This window comes from Anabrus simplex, chromosome 3 (assembly GCF_040414725.1).
Source record: "Anabrus simplex isolate iqAnaSimp1 chromosome 3, ASM4041472v1, whole genome shotgun sequence".
In the NCBI taxonomy this organism is placed as follows: domain Eukaryota; kingdom Metazoa; phylum Arthropoda; class Insecta; order Orthoptera; family Tettigoniidae; genus Anabrus; species Anabrus simplex.
The window spans coordinates 17,213,190-17,236,266 of NC_090267.1; the positions used below are offsets into that span (position 1 = coordinate 17,213,190).

At 38.0% G+C, this 23,077-nt stretch overlaps 1 protein-coding gene across 4 annotated transcripts in view; it reads left to right on the forward strand.

Annotated features, from left to right (window-relative positions):
- Positions 1-23,077, forward strand: part of LOC137498987 (oocyte zinc finger protein XlCOF19-like) — an 83,148-nt gene that overhangs the window by 9,505 nt on the left and 50,566 nt on the right. For 2 of the 4 annotated variants that reach the window (XM_068226968.1, XM_068226970.1), the window contains exon 2: positions 10,997-11,125. In XM_068226968.1, the coding sequence (XP_068083069.1) occupies positions 11,060-11,125 (66 nt within the window). In that variant the 5' untranslated portion in view covers positions 10,997-11,059. Of the gene's footprint in view, positions 1-4,920; positions 5,040-9,213; positions 11,126-23,077 lie in introns of those variants that run through there. The other 2 variants (XM_068226969.1, XM_068226967.1) reach the window with 2 other exon arrangements.

Here is a 23,077-nt window from a genome sequence, read left to right on the forward strand (position 1 = left end):
CAACTGAGAATCCAAGCAGCAAAAGCTGGCCTCCAAATCTCTTTCCAAAAAACAGAGTTTATAACCAACATCAAGCCAGCCCCCAGAGAGCTCATTGTGGAACAGGGAAAAATCAAGCAGGTGGAAAATTTTAAGTACTTAGGCGAGTGGATAGTACCTAACAACTCTGAGAAAGAAGCAATCATGTGCAGAATCAACAAGATGGAGGTGGCATATCAGCTGTCTAGGAATGTCTACAACAAAAGATCAGTGTCCATCAACGCCAAGCTTAGGCATTATTGTTCGGTTGTACGCCCGGAAGCACTGTACGCAGCAGAATGCCTTGCAATGAACAGAAAAGGTCTGATGGAGAAGCTAAAAGCTAAAGAAAGAAAAATCCTGAGAAAGATTCTTGGACCAATCAAAGAAAATGGTGAGTAGAGGAGACGACACAACAGCGATCTGTACCAGCATATGGAGAGGATAACGGACACGATTCGGAAAAGGAGGATTAATTTTTATGGCCATATAGCACGCATGAGCACACAGAGACAAACCAATAGGATCTTTTCCTACTTTCTTAACAAGAATACCAAGGGACCCTGGTTTATCGAAGTTGAAAAAGACCTTCAAGAAATAGGAAACACACTCGAAGACATCCAGAAACGTGCTCCTCTCCAGAAAAAGCTCCAGGGATACAAGAGGTTCCAAGAAAGGCCAAAGTTGAAAACAGGCAAGAAGTGGACTGATGAAAGGAAGCAGGCTCACAGAACGAGAATGCGTGAGTACTGGGGAAGAATTAAAGCTCAAGGATGCAAACAGTTGAAATAACGTGGTCCACAGCAGGCCGAAACGAAGAAAGAAAGAAAGAAAGAAGAAGAATTAGTTTCGTAAAATAAATAAGACTAGTTATATATTCTGCAAAGAATAATGTTAAGTATTATTTGATTTGGATTAAATTGCCTCTTTCTTCTGATAAATAGAAACACTGCTGCTTTATTATGCACATGTTTTGATAAATGGAGCATTTTAAGATATGTTAGGATATATTTAATTTAATCTCTTTTCCTATCATTTTGTGGCACTTTCATGCACACATGGTCACAGTTTTCATTTTCCTACACTTACACATTTAAAGAAAACTGACACATTAAAAGTTTCATGTTACAATGTATAAAAACACGAGGTTGAAGCATGCAAACTATGATTTACAATGTCTTGTATGGGAGTGGCCCTGAGAGTTGGGATACCAGTTGCTATGGAATGGGAGTGGGGTCTTGGCCATATTCTGAGTCATGGCCCTCCTTATGCTCAGGTGGATAAGACTGTGCAATCCACCGGTGGTCCCTAACACGTTAGAGGAGAGATCCTCACTTGGACTATGTGTAAATGAGGTAGCATCCTGCTTCACAGAATTTACAGAGCTCAGAACATTTTAAGCAAGCCTGAAACCTATGGGAGTAATTGAGTTCCACTACCATTTGACAGGTGAGGGACTCCTTGGAAACAACTTGGCAAATGAATGAGGAGCTTTCAACATTAATGGAGCATATGGAAGTAAGAATGTAGAACTGCCTGAGTCAGCAAAGAGTTCTGGATGTGTTAAAAGTTAATGGTATTTGGATAAGGTGAAATAACAAGATAGGAGATAGGTGATTATAGTGTTCTCGACAAGTGTTATAAAGGGAATGGCAGAATATCTGGTAGGACTGTTCATCAGGAATACTATTGCACACAACATAGTTTCTGTTTGACAATGTGGACAGATTTGGCAGTTGGAGGAATTAGGACAAGAATTATCTCAGTCTATTTACCATGTCAGTACGAGAGTTGAAAATCTGAAGGATACGAGAAGGTGATGGGTAAATGTGGGGATGATATGGAAGCTAATATGAATGGGAAGCATTTACTGGACTTCTGTGCTAGTAAATGATTAGCAGTTACAAATACATTCTCACTGCTACAGATGGGACGGTAGGGGCACCGGATCCATAATAGACTATATCATAGCCGACTTCAAATTAGGAGATTTGTTAGCCCGCCAGTGCACGGGTCACAAAAAGTTACATGAGTAAACGGGTTGGGTCTCACAGACCCATCATCATATTTCTTTTTTTATAGTATGCTAATATATTTTTATTTTCAGTACTCATTTCCTCCTATTCCGATAATATTATAAACACATTGCTGTCACAAAACCATTGATGATTAACACTTACTTAACATTTTACAAAGCAATTCTCTAACCACTGCAAATTTACACACAATATTTTACTTGATCACAAAATTCAGAACTTATCAAGTCAAAATTTATGAAATCGTCATAACCTAATCTTCACGATCCACAATGTTCACTGGAACATTCACATTTCACTGCGCACAAATACGGAGAGTTCAAACAGCACGAGTAGCGGGTCTTCTCTGTCTCTACAGTATGCACGACGTCCTCTTTTATTTTCTGTATTTTCACGTCCAGCTTCTGCCGTCAACCCAGATATCCTCCTTGCCGTATCGCTAATGCTCTTAGAAAGATATCTTGAGACAGCTCTTTCTCTTAATTGTACTTCAATTAGAAGAAACAAGAGTTTCTTCAAAAAAATTATTCTGTTCCTTGCGTCTGGAGAGTTAGGGTTGTTGGCTCTGAGTATTAAATATGCGTTAAAGCCTGTAATATTCAGCAACGCATAGAAGACCACCATTGTCCAACGTCTGGTGTTTCGAGCCGTCCTTTCGTCTAACCACCCTTAGCTGAATTATAGAATGTGACTATTACAGGCTTCCTCTTTCCTCCTATACTTTCCTCAGTTTTATCATCGCTGTGCATCGATGAGAGGAAAACCACAGTAAATTTCATCGTCTGATAATGGTTCCTCCAATAATGCGGCAACTTGTTCCATATCACGTGGATTGCTGACGTCATAACACTCCTTTTTCTTAGACCTACGAAGAAACGAACTCATCAGCCCAGTTCAACCCATTTTCAGTCTCACCTGTGTTCTTAAAACCCAAGGAACTAAGGTGAAAGACAGCCAGGCTAGCTAAACCACGGATTTGGACAAGACGCTAAGATATAATCACCCTATAATCTTCTTTATGTACACGGTTAAAATTGAAAAACAAAAATGCTTATGATAAAAAACTTAAACGACTGCACGGGTTGGGTCTCACAGGCCCACAGAGCACTTTAACTTACCACTGCTCACGTACTAAAGCAATCACTTCCATGTTCGTCTGCAGGAATACTACACCGGTGATAAAAGGAAGGTAGCAGAAGCCGCAAGTATGCAGCTATCACCGTCTATCAGAAAATGTTGGAAATACCAGCGCATGGGTCTCACAGGCCCAACCCATGCATTGGCGGGTTAGGATTGTATGGGTGATTCTTTGATGATACAGACCACTATCTGATATCTAGTGTCCTGAGTATCTGTAGGCCTAGGATAGAGAAGGTGGTTAAAAGGGACACAAATATTTGTTACTTAGTTGTTGACACCAACCACGCTTTAATAACGAACAGACCAGTAAAAATTGGCTGACTCAAATCAGTTGGGAATTGGTGAAGATTACAAGTATGATGCACACAACAGATTACAAACCTCCAATGTTCCATTTGAATAATGGTGTAATTCTCATCTAACGAGAATATATAGCAAGTTTAGTCTTCTAATTCATTAATCTTCTTATGAACATTTATGCTTTGATAAATAACTTAACACTAGCAGTGTTAGGAAAAATGGGAATTTTTAGCCATATTTTACAATTTAATTGGCACATTACTATGACTTGGACGTCAACTTCCTGTGATTAACGTCTAGTCTCTTATAGACCCATTTTACAGTAATTGTTAATTCTTCCTGTTAACTTTTTATATAGTAACGATATTTTATTGTATAATATATAAAAACAAGAAATTGTAACTATTATTAGTAAGTTCAGTAGGGCAAAAGCATGAAATTGGTCTTTTGTAATATGTGGTATGTTCCGAGGTGTCAGTGGAGCGATAGTGTGGAATGACATTAGTAGATGGATAAGCTTGAGTGGTGTTTTTAAAAGTAGAAAATATAATATGAAGATAAAGTTGGGGTAAATCTGACATGTACACATCTTCCTTTCTATCTTTGCCAGTAGTTTCTTCAACCTGCGTAATCAGGGACTTGTGCTCTTCTTACGACCACATCTATGTCGTAAGCTTGACACTCCAGACTCACTCTGATTTTTTAAAATGTTTTGCACTGTTTTGTGGTCAATGAACAATTTCCTCACAGTTTCTTGACTTGATATTCCTTCATTTTTCAGGGCAAGAACCATTCCCTGCTTTCTTGGTGAAATATCCTTCTTTCTTTCCATGAACTAAAATGAAATCTTTAAGTTGCATCTTGTGCAGAAACCGTTTACAAGTATTTGAAACAATAGCAAAGAATGCTTTTTAACAACAATTAACATTAAAAAGGTCAACTTTATACTAACTGTCAATTGTCACTCATGACCAAGAAAATAAGTTGTTGAAGTACTGTACTTTCCACACCACAGCCACTGTTAGCAGGCACAAAATGGCACAAGAGGGTACTTTTATGCTATCTAGTGATATAATGATAAGTTACAGGCAAGGGCACTCTTTTCAAATTATTTAGAAGTTGATCAATTTAAACCGATCTTGTCAATTGTGTTGAGTTCACTCTACATCTCTTCTTAAATCCAGCATACTAAATTCTTTTAGAAAAATAATATTTGAAATCATTTGATAAATGCTATTGACTAATATAAAGTTGTACAAATCTGAATAATCAAGTAAAACTCTGAGGAAATCAAAGTGAAATATGAAAATCTTTGGATACAAATAAGTGGGGATATTTTTTTGGACTGCAGTATATTTCCACATATCCAGTGAAGTGATATTTAAATGAAAGCATTGTTATTTGACTGAGTGAAATTTCTAAATAATCATCTTTTTGTTCTCTGTTAATGTGGGGCTATCCATCTATTCTAGTACGATATGTAATTTTAATGCCGGGCTGAGTAGCTCAGACCTTGGAGTGCTTGCCTTCTGAGCCCAACTGCAGGTAATTAATAGATATTTAAGAATTAAACGTTAGGCCTTCCCCTAAAGTACCATTTGACTTAGCGTGAATAAATTACTTATAGCTAGATTGTAGTGCCTCATTCCCCGACTTAACATATCAATCATCACTCCCTCTTGTCTTATTCTCCAAGAGATCATTCCTTTACGATGTTATTCTTTTTTTAAATTCATCTTCACAATTTTCCTTGTCAAAACGGAATCATGACTAAAACCATTGACAGTGTTCGTGACTGAACCTTATTTCCATGTTAGCAATGTTTGGCGTTGATATGGACGAAGCAACAAAAGTCTAAATTCATGAATTCTATTATCATAATCAGTACGGTAAAACTGTATAAGACATAAATGATCGGAAATTGTTTTCTCTATAACTTTTGTTATGTAGTACAGTACTTTTCGATGGGACCAATACCCATTTTTTTGCATGTCATCTTCTCCCCAGAGAGTAAGTCGTATGTGTACCAATTTTGCTTGAGAGCTATCTATGCTTGAGCATACACGCATACATGCATAATCTTGGTTATATTGGACATTCTGACTATGGCTGAACTATGACTCAAACGGCATCAGTATTGTCAGTTCCTCTCGGGGTCCTTAAAAATTATGGATTCAACATTAATATCTGGGTGCTAGGGGTGTCTTTCCCTCAAAGTTGTTTTATTTTTCAGATAGTAAGTCATATGTGAACCAAGTTTGGTTGAGAGCTATGCTGGAACATACATTCTTTCATCCGTAATCTCGATCATTCTGGACATATTCTTTTCCACTCCTTCTCACTGCCCTGCCATTGGGGCTGATCTTGGACTTAAATTATATCTGTAGTGTGACTGTTCACCTTAGCGGCCGCCAAAACTATGGATTCTACATTACTATAGGTTGCTTTCTATTGTTTTTATACTTGACCTCCTTTCCATCCCGAACCAAAGGAGTCCTATGAATGACTTACACAAGAGTATATTTTTTCCAGATAGTAAGTAATACATGTACCAGGTTTTGTTGGCAGGTACATGTGTAATCTCACTGCTGTAGAATCCTGGAGCTAACGTTGCCATGGTTACGGCAGTTCATTTCTTTATCCGATTCCTAGAGCAGGGAATATATGCTTCGCTGATGATACTGCACTCATTGCAGGAAGTGGATAAGAACTTGATGAATTTCTCTGGAGTGAAAATCATTAGTTCAGATTTTGCTCTAGAAATGAACATGAATGGGACCAAATTAATGGTCATCAACTGACAATGTCAAATCCCAATCCAATGCCTGAAGGTCTGGAGTTGGTGAATGATTGTGTATATCTGGGTTCCATAATCAGTGACATGGGAAACTGTGATAAAGAAATAAAACTGCTGCACTGGTTAAACTTATAAAGATCTGGCAGAACCGGGCATTATCCAAAACAGCGAAAATACGATTGATGGAATCTCTGGTGTTTTCTGTTTTCTTGTGTGGTTGTGAGACCTGGACTGTGAACACTAGTGACACTTTTGAGATGTGGTTTTGCCAGAGAGTGCTCTATATACCATGGACAGAAAGAAGTACAGATGCCTCCATTATAGAAGAACTGGGCATCACCAAACCTTTATCATCCCGCGTTAGTGAAAATTATCTGCAGTTCCTGGGACACATTTGGAGGAGAGGAAGAGATAATTTAGAAAAGACCATTCTGCAAGGCAAAATTGAAGGCACCAGACCACGAGGCTGAACAACAAGTAGATGGTTGGACCAAGCAAGGAAGATCACTAGTCTACCTTTTAACAATATCTTAAGAAGAGCTGAAGACTACTCAAGATGGAAAAATCTTGTTAAGTTTGCAGTTACTAATGAAGTGAAGAAATGAGGTCACAATGCTCAGCACTGAATAAATCTACTGCTGATGATGATGAGAGCAGGGGTAGTATGGTGCCAGTATCTCCATAACGGTTAGTTTTAGGGCCTTAAAACATGGCTTTTGGGCCCATAGTGCTTACCAAGTTTTGTTCTTTGTGTCAAAGGGCTTAAAATGAGCTTTGTCTTGTCCTTGTACGACAAATTCGATATTTCGCCTACATTAGCCTATTATTCTTATATCTTCCCCGTCGACCCCCCCCCCCCCCTCCCCCGAATTGTTTTGAAAATAAAATACAGCCCATGTCCCTGAGGGGTAATGTATATTTACATCAGTAAAATATATTGTGGAATCAGTCTGGTAGTTCCTGAGATTAGCCATTACATACAAACAAAGTTTACCTCTTTATATTTTAGTATAGATTAATGCATATTCGAATGAGGATGCTCTGTGAAAGCAAAAACAGTCTAAACTCTGTAAATAATTCATTCTCATTTTTAATACATTGTCAGAGAATTTAAATTAGAAACTCCACCATCCCTCATTATTCCATTTATTATTGACAGTTGAGCGTAATTTGGCTCTCTTGTAATAATTACCAGTTCCAAGGCATTGTTTGAAATAACGTCCCATTTAACTTCATCTTCTTGGATGGTTTTAACATGCTGCACATAGTCTGCCAATGACATTGCCATAATACTTTCAATAGCTTTGCAAAATGATTTCTCTGTGTCTTCGATTTTGAAAATAGCTTTTCTTTCTGCCATGAATCCCTTAATCTGCGCCCATACAAGTTGTGTCAGATTATACTGACAATGATATGGCAGCAAGCATATAACCCTGTGGTCACGCCGTTGGCTACGCTATAGTACAAGGCCTTGAAATGCACTCGTGGAAACGGGTTGCTTCCTAGTTCACCATTCATCCGCTAGGATCGCGGTCTTGTCCCCATGTATTCGCATGGCCGTATATGTCAATAAGTAAAGTATATCCTAAATAAAAAGAACTGAATGTTTTTGCGTGTATTGACAGTACTTTATTTATAGAGCGGTGCTGCATTGGCTTGGATATGTCATTGAAGTTTCAAAACTTTCCTTCTGAGGGGCTTCTTATCAAGTTTCAAAACTTTCTCCCTACTACTTGAGTGGCTCAAAGCAATGTTGTCTAACAGAGGTCTCAGAAATGTTCACAGTAAAAAAAGAGGTGGTTTGTCGCCTTTACACTTTCCATACTTAATTTCACTGTTGAACATGTCTTTCGAAAAAATAAACGTACACCTTTTAGTAATTCTCTTTGGGACAAATACTGCGTAGCGGAAGTGACAAATTCCGTCGTTCACTGCAGAAGTGCCACAGACGATTTTCGGTATCTGAGAGCTCCTCGATCTTGAAAACGAATAAGACACAATGTTGGACTTTGAGTAGCTGGAGAACAGATATGTTCTAAACAACCTTTATAGTCTGTTTTTCCTTTTGCCACACGAACCATAATGTCATTGTATTCCGCTTGGCGTCTTAGGTAGCTGAAGAAGAGTTCGATGACATAGATCGTTAGGTTCGTCATCAATGCATAATGCAAATGTATACTTATGAGGTATTTTACGCAGGCCACAATGGACTGGGTAGTCAAGATCTATGCCTGATACATTTCTCTCATGATTCTTTTTTACTTTCTCTGAATGCATTTTAAGTTTCTTAATATATGACAGGAAATCATTAATTAACCAACTGAGGAGTTCATCTTCAGTACTAAAAGATGCTTTTTTTTTTTTTTTTTTTTTTGCTAGTGACTTTACATCGCACCGACTTAGATAGGTATTATGGCGACGATGGGATAGGAAAGGCCTACGAGTTGAAAGGAAGTGGCCGTGGCCTTAATTAAAGTACAGCCCCAGTATTTGCCTGGTGCCAAATGGGAAACCATGGAAAACCATCTTCAGGGCTGCCGAGTGGGATTCGAACCCACTATCTTCTGGATGCAAGCTCACAGCTGCGCGCCCCTAACCGTACGACCAACTCGCCCGGTTAAAAGATGCTCGTTTGTTCTCGTTCCTGAATATGTCCCATGTGAGGTGTTGCCGACGTTATGCGCATTGAACAATTTAATAAAATGCTCCATAAAACAAATGGCTTATTTTAAACTGTATTTTATGCTCTTGGGACAAAACCACCTCCGTACTTAACAAACCAGAGATTGTTTCAGGGGAAAACACAATATTTTTAGCTCTTGCTACATTCATTTTCGTGAAATTTGTTGGTCAAATTATTTTCCTCGTTGGTTTCCTAATTTAAGATTTCTGAGTTTGAAGATGCCTCTCAAATGATTGCCGGTCATGGTAGCATAGTTTAAAAAAAAGTCCAGTGACAAATTTTGGGATCGCCCAATTCTTATCACGTAACTCGGATCAAAACTTACTACTTCGATCAGCTTGAAGTCGTATCTCATGCGTAATACTTCCACTGTATAATGTTTCAAACATTGAACATTCACTGGAAACTTGTGAAACGAAATTCCACTACCTTTAATTTCTCGTGAATAAACCATGACTTGAACTGCGAATGCTTAACATCAGACAAATACATAACACATTCACAACCGAGTTAATGAACACGTTTAAAGGCGCGAGCCTGGTAGACAGGGAGCAAGATAGCGATCCTAGCGGCCCAGATTTGAACTTCAGTGTAACCACTTCCATAGTGTTTTATGGGCTCTATTTCCAGGCCTTGTATTATAACGTAGGCAACGGGTCACGCTCACGAGCGACAGCATCAAAGTCATAATATTCATCGGTCGACTTGTCCATTTTAACTAGTTGCAAAATCTCTGCATGCATATGTGAAAGCCGAGTGTATAATTGATGTACTGGATAGCCATGCTACAACATCAGTTATTTATAATGTCCACTACATTGGTATTATAAATTTACTCATACGGGACAAATATTTCTGGTTCTGTATGGGAATTAACATCTATGTCATCTGATGGCCAGGCAAGCATCAGTTTTTTTGGAAATGAGAGAAAGTGTCTTGTTGTGCATTGGCACTGCCGATACCTCCAAGTAGCCTACGCAGTAGCTTCCACGGTATGCACTAGCCATGCGTCTTGGTGAGTGTGCTATTTACCAACTGATGAGCCCAATTTAGCATACTGGGGCAAAATGCTGGCAACCAGAAATGAGTTAGCTTGAAAATTTATAATGTCCAATAACACACCAACTACATTGGTATTATAAATTTTCTCATTGGGAACAAATATTTCAGGTTCCCTATAGGAATCAACATCTATGTCATCTGATGATCAGGCGGGCATCAATTTTTGGAAATAAGACAAAGTCTCTCATAGTGCATTGGCACTGCCAGTGGCTCCAAGTAGCCCACGCACTGGCCTCCACGGTATGCACTAGCCGTGCATCTTAGTTGGTGTGCTATTTATCAACTCATGAGCCCAATTTAGCACACTGGGGCAAAACGCCAGCAACCAGGAATGAGTTAGCTCAATAATTTATAATGTCCAATAATGGGCCAACTACTTATGTGCCCATGTTGCAAGATTTTATTTATTATTGTTGTTAATTATATTTTTTCAATTAATTGATTTGATTAAAGTGGAACATTGTTCCAATTAAAAATATATTCTCAATATTGTCATTTATAGATTAAGAATTAAAATAGCCTCAAATAATTATAAGATACAGATTCTCATGATAATGATGATAACATGCTAATAATTGCCATGAATAACCGGTGAATGATTGAACCTGCACGCCCGTGAGTGGAATCCCATGGATCACTGTTGAATGAGGCCGAGGCAAGTCTATAACATTTCTTCAAACCCCAAATATAACTTATAATTGAATGCTTACTGTTTATGCACAGTGGAACATTGGATATTTCTAAATATATGTCCTAGTTTGCATTTATTAAAATATTTTTTAATATATATGTTTTGTCTTCATTTATTTTGAACTAAAACAAAAAAAACATTGTCCAACCTATAAAAATGGCATTTTAATTATTACTTGAAATTTTAGTTATCTGGCACCAATTTCCTCCCCTTTGTTCCAGTTAACAGAAGTTCTACAGAAATAATAAATGTTCTGGCCCATGTTTCAGTGCAAGGTCACCAGAAATAATTAACATTCCCAGCACCTTCTAGTACTTCCTTTGTTGTCTGAAATGGATCTGGAAATAGAAATCAAGGAGGAACCAGTCTGGCTTGAAGGAACAGAAAATATCTCAGTTGTAAGTATCATTCCATCTAATTTGATAGTGATTAGAAATTATCCCTTAGCAGTAGAATGTGATTGGCTTGTTACTGTCAGCATAACACATCTTATAACAAACACCATGTTAAAGACTGAGTTTCAGTGAAAGGTTTTGGGGAAGAAGCAAAATTTTTATCATCTTCCATTACTCTGTTGGTTAATTCAAGAACTGTATTTTTTTCATCTTCTGAATGTGTTGCTTGCACTTCAATGGATCATCATCTTGATGGGAAAAATGTCAGTCTGAAGAGCTCTGATGGTAGATGGTAGATGTGATCTGGTCTGGTCCAGTAGTGTTTGAAGATGTCAAAATATGCTGTTTTTCATGGCGGTTAAAGCTGTTGTTCCACTTCATATGTTGGTGAGTGACCAACGTTTCACCATCATTCCAGTAGGCTTTGTTAAAGCAGAGTGATAGCTGTGAGAAAGGCAAGGGAATTTATACTTGGCAGTCAATTTGCACTGTAAACGTTTTCCCCCTCGGGTAGTTCTGGTTTCTTCAGTCATTTTATAGCTTGATTTGAGATTTTAGGTAGCGGTTATTGCTCCTTTAAATTATTAACATGTTTTAATTTCTATGCCTTCTCTGGTTTTTATGTGGTGGAAGTGCCAGTTAGAGGCTAGTATCTTGGTATTATTTAAATGGATGGGATGTCTGTCTGTGTTTTCGGATAGGTTGATGTCGAGAGCTACGGGAAGTGTGTGTGTATCTCATGTGTTGCATCCCCCTTGCAGGTATGGATTGCACCATCGTCCTGATATAGACCCAACCACAGGCGCACAGTATTTTGTATACTCCTTCCCTTCACTGGTTTGATAAGATCACCTACCTTCAGTCATGATCTAAATGTGGTGTGTATCTCATGATAGGGAGATGTGGAGAATGCTGTCTGTTGAAGTGTTTTTATGTACAGTTTGATTACAACTTGTGAAATGTGAGCCTGTTGAGACTCCCTCCATCTCTTGGTAATACTGTCCATTCTTAAGGAACAGATGTCGTATAAGGGTTATCTAACATTTGGAAACTAGCACTGAGAGGTGAAGAACAGTGCTGGACTTCTCCAGATGACAGCACATTCACTGCATATACCAAACGTCAAGTACAACTTCTGATGCCTTTCCCTCTGCTATCTGTCTGCCTTGACAGAGCCAAACAGATATTGTTGAAACATCAGTCAATCACCAACTTAGGACACATTAAAATATACCGAAGCCCCACAGGCAACATCATTAGCTCCAGCCATCAAAGTCAAAGAAGCAAGATGCTGAAATATGCCAGCCCGTGTCAGAAGTTTTACTGATGTGTATGTGAACTATTGCATGACAAAATTGTAGCATCTCGGTGTCTTCAAAAACCACAAGGGTTAGTGGGATGTTATACTGTTACTAGTGACTGCTACAAATGGAAACTGTTGGAGCGCACCTCATTCCACATGGTGTAACTGCAATAAGAAATCTGTATGGTGTGAGAGTAAACAGCTGGAGTTTTTCTTACTTCACATGGCATAACCTCAGTACAATATTATGACATATGGTGTGAGGGTCATGAATCATTGATTAAACAACTAGTATAGTAAATTATCTCGTATGTGTTCAAGAAATTTGCTAATCTATGCAGGCACAATTTCAATACAAGTTTCAGTCACTACATCAGTTGTAAATCTCAATATTAGATTATATTTCTAGGATGGTGATCTCTGTTCGTTTAAAATATATGCGCCAAATTTTCTCACTGAATATTTTGCCTATAGTTATGTTACACCGTTTCGGTATTAAAATAAAACTCTTGTTTCCCACAGTCTGAACAATATTTTTACCACTGAATTTGATGTTGAGCTTACTTTCATCTCTGTCAGAAATTAAGCCCATTGGTGGATATGGTTTCAGTCCTATCTTCCTGCCAAATACAGCATTAGTTCATTTGTACCTTATTAGTGTGATATTGTACCGATGCTTCTCGGTAGGCTACTTTCCAAGCTGCTGGAAAAATGCCAATATCACACCATTACTTAAAGGTGGAGAGGAGTCAGTTATCACGAGTTATCACCCAATATCTGTTTTACCTGCTTTATCAGTTATTTGCGAAAGTGATTTTCCACCATTTGCTTTAATTTACCATTTCATACTGTACTGTGAAATGATCGGGGATGAAGGTATGAGATTCGCACTTAGGGGTGAACGGTCCTTATGGAGCAGGTACAGAGAGAGGTATATGCAGAATGAAATAATAGATGAGTTTACAAACTTAATTTATTCATCTCAATGAATTTGACGTGTATATCTCCTATTATTTCTGGCTTGAAATATTTGATTAAAGCAAAATATCTTATGAACGGATTATTTATCGTCTTGATATTTGAGATTAACCCAATCGCATCATTTGATGACCCTAGCTCACAAATGTTATTCGTGGCATATGAATCCAATGACGAGCTCAGCTCACGGTGATTCACTGCTGTATATCAATAATGCAGTTTAGTTACTAACTCATAGATGCCACTTGTAAATTCTGAGCTGAAGTTTAGACATGTGGCTTCGGTTATTTCCTACACTCCAGGTTATCACACATTTCTAGAACAAGAAATAAAATAATCTTTGTTCATATTATTTCGCTCACGTCAGTAGCGATCATTGCGTCAAGCAGATGTGTTGTTGTTGGAGAAGATGGAATACGAAACCTGATAGATAATGTTTTAGAGAGTGATCAATACGAAACCTGATAGATAATGTTTTAGAGAGTGATCATGAAGACATTCATGTTTGTGTTGACGAAATAGACCCTGAAGGTCTTAGTTCGAGTGATGCATGTAATAGTGCTGATGACACGTAAAGTGATACAAATGATGACGATGGGCCAAGTCTTTAAAAACGAGTTTGTACCTCAGCGCAGACTAACTTGAATGACTGGAACTGGACAGAAAGTGACAGTATCCCTGTTGTACATACGTTTAGTGAATCCAGCAGGGTTAATAATAATTTATTGAAAAGGTTTGATATGCAGGCACTATCTGAATTCACAGTTTTTTGTGAATACATGAACTTTTTGTTTGACAAAATATCTGACGAGACAAATGCTTATGCAGCAAGACAGTTGAGCAGTCCTGACCGAAAGAAAGTGAAAGACGATGACAAAGAGTTTGAGACTAAACCTGACGAAATTAGGGCATACTTTTCGTTAGTTATACTAATGTCACAACTGCGAAAATCTAGAATTCAGTTATAGTGGAGTAAAAGCAGGGGTATAGACACTCCGATTTTCCATGAAACCATGAGCAGGCACTGCCGGTGGCTCCAAGTGGCCTATGCAGTGGCTTCCACAGTATGCACTAGCCAGTGTCTTGGTGGGTGTACTATGTACCAACTTATGAGCCCAACATAGCACACGGGGGCAAAACGCTGGCAACCAGAAATTAGTTAGCTGGAAAATTGATAATGTCCAATAAAGGACCATTTATATTGGTATTATCATTATAATTTAACAATTTTTACATTTCGTTGACGATGAACGAGTCGATAGTAGTGACAAGCTCAGAAAGATTAGACCTATAATACAACGTTTCTGTTAATTACAAACCTTGTGCTCAATATATGTGAACCATTGTTAGGCTGAGGGCATATATTGTTTTTAGATAACTGGTATTCCTTCCCAGAAGACAAATGTAATTGGAACTGTTAGACAGAACCGAAAATATATGGCTTGTGATATCACTAAAACTAAAACTAAACTCACATGTGGATTGTATGAGACATGGGTTGCCAACAGTATATTATGTGTGAAGTGGAAATATAACAAGGATGTATGTTTTTCACCACTAAACACAAATCAGCTGACATGACGGGGACAGGCAAACTCGGACAAAAGAGAGGACAAACCCCTAGGGAGGAAGTGATAGAGCCCAAGTGTGGCCTTGAATACCAGAAGGGAATGGGTGGGGTTGACCTTCAGGATCAGGTGACAGCTCTGTTCACTCTCATGCGACGCACACTAAAAGGATATCGAAAAATATTCTTTTAACTCCTCGATATATGCATTTTCAATTCTTTCACTGTGTATCACAATATCACTGCTAACAAAAGGACGAGCTACGCTGACTTCAGAACTAGCATTGCAAAGCAGCTAATTGAAACTGTTAAGTTGCCGGAGTACTCTGTTCAGTGTCGATCTTCAGCGAGCACCACCCATACCAGATTACAAGCTAAATCATGAGCCCACTTTCCCATGCATATTCCCCCAACAGAGAAGAAAACAAAAGTCACAAAAAGGTGTGTTGTGTGCTACAGCCGGGGTAAGAGAAGTGAATATTGCTGGCTGTGCAAAAAGTGTGGTGTAGCACTTCACTTAGAAGAAAGTTTTGAGGTGTACCACACTTAGCAGACACACTAGAAAACGGCATTTGTAAGCTTATTCCTTCGTTATTATGCATGCAAATTTTCAGAAAGGAACCTTTACTGGTAGGTTTTGTATGATTTTTTAAATAATACTGTGCAGACGTCTGCCGTAGTGCAGTATTTTAATGCGTTTTCTCAGTGAACTGCTATGGTATTTAAATAGGATGCGAATGGGTTAAGTCATTGGTAGTGAATGTCTGTCATAATATCAGCGTTGCTTCCTATATTCTAACAATAAATGAATATTATTTCACTTCAAAAATCATTATTTTGTCATTTGTGATGTTCATAAAGTTCTTCCTAAAGTTTATCTAAATAATGAAAAAATGAAAATTATTTTGTTTCAAAACAAGTATTTCTTCAATTGGAAAATTTTATGAGCTTCTCCTAAAGTTTTTCTAAATAAATTAACACTTTGAAAAACACATCACAAAAATTAATGTTTAACACTTAGAGAATGTGGCTAGAGTAATATTATTTCCAATGAGCATCAGTTAATTGTTTGTAGAACTGCCAACAAAATCACTGATTCTAATGTTCCACTTATAAGAAAGTTAGTCTGGTGGAATCTTTAGATGGTTTGAAATGCACTCATATCACTTGTATACTCTGGAACTCAGGATTGGAATGTAGAGGGATGCGGTTCAGTGAACAGCAAGTTAAAACCATAGGCAGCCGGTGTTGTGATGTCATCCCCGTGGTACCATGTTCAACTCCCACATAGAAACCATGTTCCAAATCCCGCGTAGAGACCACGTTCCGTATCCCGCGTCAAAACCACGTTCCAGCTCGCATATTGACTTGAGATAACAGCAGGTAGATATGATAATTTAAGAAAATAGGCACTCGGTCAGGATTTCATGTGTTATTGTTAGATTTATGAACACGATAACGTCCAAGTGACTAAAATGATTTGTGAGTGTCCTATCTAGCATAACTCATATTTGAAAATCGTAAGATAGGCACAGTATTTTATTAAATGCATTCGTACAGTGTCTAACCACTGGCAGTGAAATTATTAAAGCTCATTTGATTGGAATCACTGTCTGTATGAAAGCACAGTTCTTATATATTTACAAGTATTTCACATGAAGACCGAAAGTTTATTCACAATAGCGTAATGTTCTGACTCGTGAATATTTACAAGTTCCGATAGCCATAGTTTTATAAAGCATTGAATGCAGCACAATCTTACAATCGCGATGAAAGTTTAGCCTGCTAAACGTTCAATAAACTGTCATTAAACGTGTATTTCAGTTACTGTTATGAAATCATTTGTTTCAATAGACTGAGTGTTTAATTAGTCAATCAGAAAATTGTCTTAATATGCACACGTCTATCAACCATGAATGTGCCAAGTTAATTTAACTCTTAAGATGAGTACAAGTTTTAACAATTTAAGTTCACTCGAGTTGTAGTTCAAATATGAAGTTCTGTTAAGTGAGTTAATGTCACACGTTCTTTTAAATTATGAGAAATATCGTAGTGATTGAAAGTTTCTAAGTTCAAGATGAGCACTTGTATTTTAAGTTCGTTGAAGATAGTTACCCTAGAGTTGTACTTCGCGACGACTTTGTTTGAATCTCGGCGTATACATTCGCGTACATCAGCATGTTTGCACATTAGCTGCGAGTTGAGAACTGTTTTCTACTCGGAAAATCCTGGCTCTTTTAAATGATTCTGCCGGGTTTGACTTCCTCCCCTCTTGGCGGAATTGAGTTTCTTTATAGTGGAATTATTAGCAAGTCCCGAGGCCAATTTTTATGAAATTTGATTATGTTGGCCTTTAAGTAACGGGCTACAAGATGGTATATTTCAATCATTGATATCTCATCAGGATCAAAAGCAAGCAGAATATGTTCTAGAAGTTTCCATATCACCATGTGCTGTGCACGTGATAGGTGCGTCACTTCTAGGTGATCTTTAAGTGTAGAGCTTGTGACGTAGTTTGCTCGCTAAATGCATGCCCGCGCTGTTACTTTGGGGTTCCTTGCATACAAACTTCATGCCAGGGCCATGCCGTTGCAGTACTTGACATTGAATAAAATAATGTTCCAGTCCATAAACGGTTCCTGGTACAATACACAACCTCCAGCCTATTGTTATCATAATGTCCTTCAATGTTATAAATCATGCACTACTGTTACAAACATTTTATGAAGATTTAACCTGTATGCGAGATAGTGTACAGAGCATTTTCATTGAAAATTACAGCAGCTGTTCCCTGATGGATGCAGATTTTCACCCACTGCCACTACCTCTAACAACACATTGTCCTAGGTCTCCTCCTTTCTTTTCCCCCCTTTTTATTGATGGTCTCGTCAATACTCTTTCTCCAAATCCATTCAAAATTCTTCTCCTTGCAGATGATTTGTAGAATATTAAGCAAAAAATGAACTTAAGTGCATTACATACCATCTTAAGGACACTGGGAATTTTTTGTCATTAAAATATGTTGTCATTTTAATTCCATTTAGTCCTCACTATTTCAAGATATCTCAATGAAATTTCATAATCATAGCTGGAGACCCTTACCAAACAAGATTATGTCAATAAGATACCATACATTTTAAATGTCTTTTAGGAGAGAGATTTTTTTCACTTCCTTATGAAAACATTTAGAAGCGTTTGTCTACCAATTAGGTACACTTTTCTCAGAAACTAGTGGTCAGATTCCAGAAAAATTTTAATACATGATTTCTAAGACACTGCTTGATATAGTGGGTGAAATATAAAGTTACAATCTTCCTCCTTACATTTTAAAAATAAAATTGTTGACATACATGAAATTTTTTTACAAAATTTTGAGTAACATTAAATTTTTTCTGGACACTGTTCTGCATATAATCACCATATCTTTCACCAGCTGTTGTACTGAATCCTCTTAATAACTACAAAAAAATCAGACCCGTATGAAAAATAGGGCTTGAGAAAAGTGTACCTAAATAAAGAAAATATCAACTTTTGGAAAAACATAAAAAACAAAAACCATGTCAATTTAGCACATACCAGTTGTGTTAAAACTCCCCAGGACCATACTTATCATCTTTCCTGGCCTCCTCATCTTCTTTCCTCTTTTTGTCTGCCCTCTTTTTCAACCTAGCTTCCTTGGTCATCTGCTGAACCGTTTTTTCAGCTTCCATGACTCGCTGCAAGTCTATCTTCTGGAGGGCACTCTTCATGTTCTTCCCTCGTTTGATGCCAAGCTTCTCCATAACTTGCAGTCTTTTAACACTTCCATTGTTAAAGCTTTTAACAGCATCAAATACTGCAAGTTTTAAAGTTTTTATACCTATGAAAACAGTTTTGGGCTTCTGGCTATGACCATGTAAACATTTAGCCAGCAGCTTTGAATCACAGAGTTCTCTGTACACAGGCTTCATTTCTGACGGAACTGCTTGAGGTAATGTGTGCTTATGGAAAAGGTGTCGCCTGTTACCTGTGCCTTTTGGTACCCACACCAAGAGTCAGCACCTTTTGGGTAAAGTTCATGGTGGCACTAACAGGTACATTCATAGAGTATTCCATTATTTCACTACAATTGGCTCTGTATCCTTTAGTGGCAACACGGGAACAATAGTTTCTCTTCCCAAATTTCTTAATTCTGCCCATACTCGTAAACTAGGTGCATAATATAAGAGCAAAACTAATAAAAACACGTTGCTTTCATTAACTTTCTCAACAAAACGCACCTCATGTAAACATACATGTGAAAGGCGGGAAATACGCTGTTCATTTGTTTTTGTGGCCTTCATAACTACTCCTGAGTGGCTAGAGATACCAACTTATCAGTTGACATTTACCACAGACTCGTAAATAAAGAGAATTGTTCCAACTGCACCAGATCATTACAAGCTTGAAAGGAGTGCGTAGCTGTACAGTCGCCGTATTTAAAAGACTGATTTGGGGACTTTAAATTGTGATAATGAAAAAAATAATTATATCAGCATATAGAGCACACTCCAAGGAATTATATCACATCAAAAAATAAAATTCAAATTATTGACCACAAAACACTTCCCGGTGTCCTTCTATCTCATCCCGCCAAGTGTTCCACCATTTCATTCACACTTCGTAAATCACCCATACTACATTAATATCACACGCTGAACCAATTGTTGATAGTCAGAAACATTTGGGAGTACATTATGATAGTAAACTGATGTTTATTTCCCACACACATATATAGGGTCACCTCACATCAGTCAGTAACTACTGATCTGCATTTAGGGCAGTGGCCTAGATGGCAGATCCCTATCTGTTGCTTTCCTAACGTTTTCTTAAATTATTTCAAAGAAATTGGAAATTTAATGAACATTCCCATCGGTAAGTTATTCCAATTCCTAACTACCCTTCCTAGAAAAAAATATTTGCCCCAATTTCTCCACTTGAATTCCAACTTTATCTTCATATTGTGATCTTTCCTACTTTTAAAGACACCACTCAAACTAATTAGTATACTGTCATTTCATGCATCTCTCCAGTGAGAGGTTGGAACATACCGCTTAAGAAACTGTTAGGTTTCTTAATTTTGTTTCTTAATTTTAACTGTATTAATATGGATCTATATGATGAAGTCAAGCAGCTCATCTCCTCTCTCCCAAGTCTTCCCAGCCCAAACTTTGAACAGTTTTGTAACTCTACTCTTCTGTCAGAAATCACCCAGAACAATCTAGTTGCTTTTCTCCCAGTTCTCGAATCAAGTAATCATGGTGAGAGTCCCATACACTGGAACCATAGTCTGGTTGGGATCTTACCAGAGACACACCCTCTCCTTAACATCCTTACTAAAACTTCTAAACATCCTCATAACCATGTGCAGAGATCCGTGCCCTTAATTTACAATCCCATCTATGTGATTATCCCAATGAAGATCCTTCCTTAAATTAATACCTAGGTACTTACAATGATACCTATAAGGAACTTGCACCCCATCAACACAATAATTAAAACTCAGAGGACTTTTCCTATTTGTGAAACTCACAACCTGACTTTTAACCCCATTTTTCATCATACCATTCATTGTGTAATGTCCATCTCAGAACATTATCGAGGTCATTTTGCATTTGCTCACAATCTTGTAATTTATTTATTACCGTATACAAAATATCATCATCCACAAAAAGCCTCAACTCTGATTGCAGTTCTTCAGTCATATCATTTATATATGTAAGAAAACTTAAAGGTCCAATAATACTGCCTTGAGGAATTTCCCTCGTAATTATTACAGAGTCAGATAAAGCTTCACCTACTCTATTTCTCTGAGGTCTATTTTCTAGAAATAGAGTATATTCAGTCACTCTGCTATATCTTGCTGGAATCCTACAAGTTCTGCTTCAGTGGAATAACCTTCCCTAAACCCGAACTGCTTTCTGTCGAACCAGTTATTAATTTTGCAAACATGTTTAATATATTCAGAAAGAATGTTTTCCCAAAGCTGATGGCCTGTAATTTTCAGCTTTATGTCTATTACTCTTTCCTTTATACACAGTGGCTACTATAGCAATTCTCCATTCATTTCTTATAGTTCCTTCATGAAAATAATAATCAAATAATAGCTTCAGATATGGCTTTGTGTTTAGTATATCCCTGGAAGTCTTATCAATGCCAGCTGCTTTTCTGTTTCTGAACTTTTATATCTTATTGTAAATGTTATTTTTATCAGAAGTTAATTTTTATACTTCTTTCATGTTTGTGGGTTACTGTAGTCACGTGCTAGTTCGTGAACCATGGGCAATGGCTGAATGGCCTAGTAAGTGGTCCTAAGAGTCGGGATACCAGTTGCTATGGAATGGGAATGGGCATCTCGGTCATATTCTGAGTCCTGGCCGTCCTTGTGCTCAGGCGGCTAGGACTATACAATTCACCGGTGGTCCATAACCCGTTAGAGGAGAGATCCTCACTTGGACTATGTGCAAGTAGGGTAGCATCCTGCATCATGAATCTACCGAGCTCAGAACATTTTAAGCAAGCCTCGGACCTATGGGAGTAATGGAGTACCACTCCAATTTGACAGGCAAGGGACTCCTTGGAAACAACTTGTCGAACGAAATAGAATTTGATGGGGAACTATCAATATTAATGGGGCTTATGGAAGAAAGAAAGTAGAACTGGCTGAGTCAGCAACGAGGATGCATCTTGATGTGCTAGGAGTAAGTGATATTCGGGTAATGGGAGATAACGAGGAAGAGATAGGAGATTATAAAGTGTACTTGACGGGTGTTAGAAAAGGAAGGGCAAAGTCTAAGGTAGGGCTCTTTATCAGGAATACCATTGCACACAACATAGTTTCTGTTAGGCACGTAAATGAGCGAATGATGTGGGTAGCTTTGTCAGTTGGAGGAATTAGGACTAGAATTGTGTCCGTGTATTCACCATGTGTGGGTGCAGATGAGGATGAAGTTGACAAGTTTTATGAAGCATTCAGTGACATCGTGGTCAGGGTCAACAGCAAGGATAGAATAGTGCTAATGGGCGATTTCAATGCGAGAGTTGGGAATAGAACTGAAGGATACGAAAGGGTGATTGGTAAATGTGGGGAAGATATGGAAGCTAATGGGAATGGGAAGCATTTGCTGGACTTCTGTGCTAGTATGGGGTTAGCTGTTATGAATACATTCTTCAAGCATAAGGCTATTCACCGCTACACATGGGAGGCTAGGGGTACCAGATCCATAATAGACTATATCTTAACAGACTTCGAATTCAGGAAATCTGTTAGGAATGTATGAGTTTTCCGGGGATTTTTCGATGATACAGACCACTATATGATCTGTAGTGAACTAAGTATCTCTAGCCCTAGGGTAAATAAAGTGAAATCTGTCTGCAAACGAATAACGGTAGAAAATCTCCAAGACGAGGAAATTAGACAGGAGTACATGGATATGATTAGTGAGAATTTTTGAACAGTAGGCAGTAAGCAGGTTCAGGATATAGAAAGTGAATGGGTGGCATACAGGGATGCTGTAGTAGAAATAGCAAGGGAATGCCTAGGAACAACTGTGTGTAAAGACGGGAAAAGGCGAACATATTGGTGGAATGTTGAAGTGAGAGCAGCTTGTAAACGTAAAAAGAAGGCTTATCAGAAATGGCTCCGAACAAGGGCCGAGGCAGGCAGGGAGCTGTATGTAGATGAAAGAAACAGAGCGAAACAAATAGTTGTTGAATCCAAAAAGAAGTCATGGGAAGATTTTGGTAATAACCTGGAAAGGCTAGGTCAAGCAGAAGGGAAACCTTTCTGGACAGTAATAAAGAATCTTAGGAAGGGAGGGAAAAAGGAAATGAACAGTGTTTTGAGTAATTCAGGTGAACTCATAATAGATCCCAGGGAATCACTGGAGAGGTGGAGGGAATATTTTGAACATCATCTCAATGTAAAAGGAAATAATCCTGGTGGTGTTGTGAACAGCCAAGCTCATGGGGAGGAAGAAAATGATGTTGGTGAAATTATGCTTGAGGAAATGGAAAGGATGGTAAATAAACTCCATTGTCATAAGGCAGCAGGAATAGATGAAATTAGACCTGAAATGGTGAAGTATAG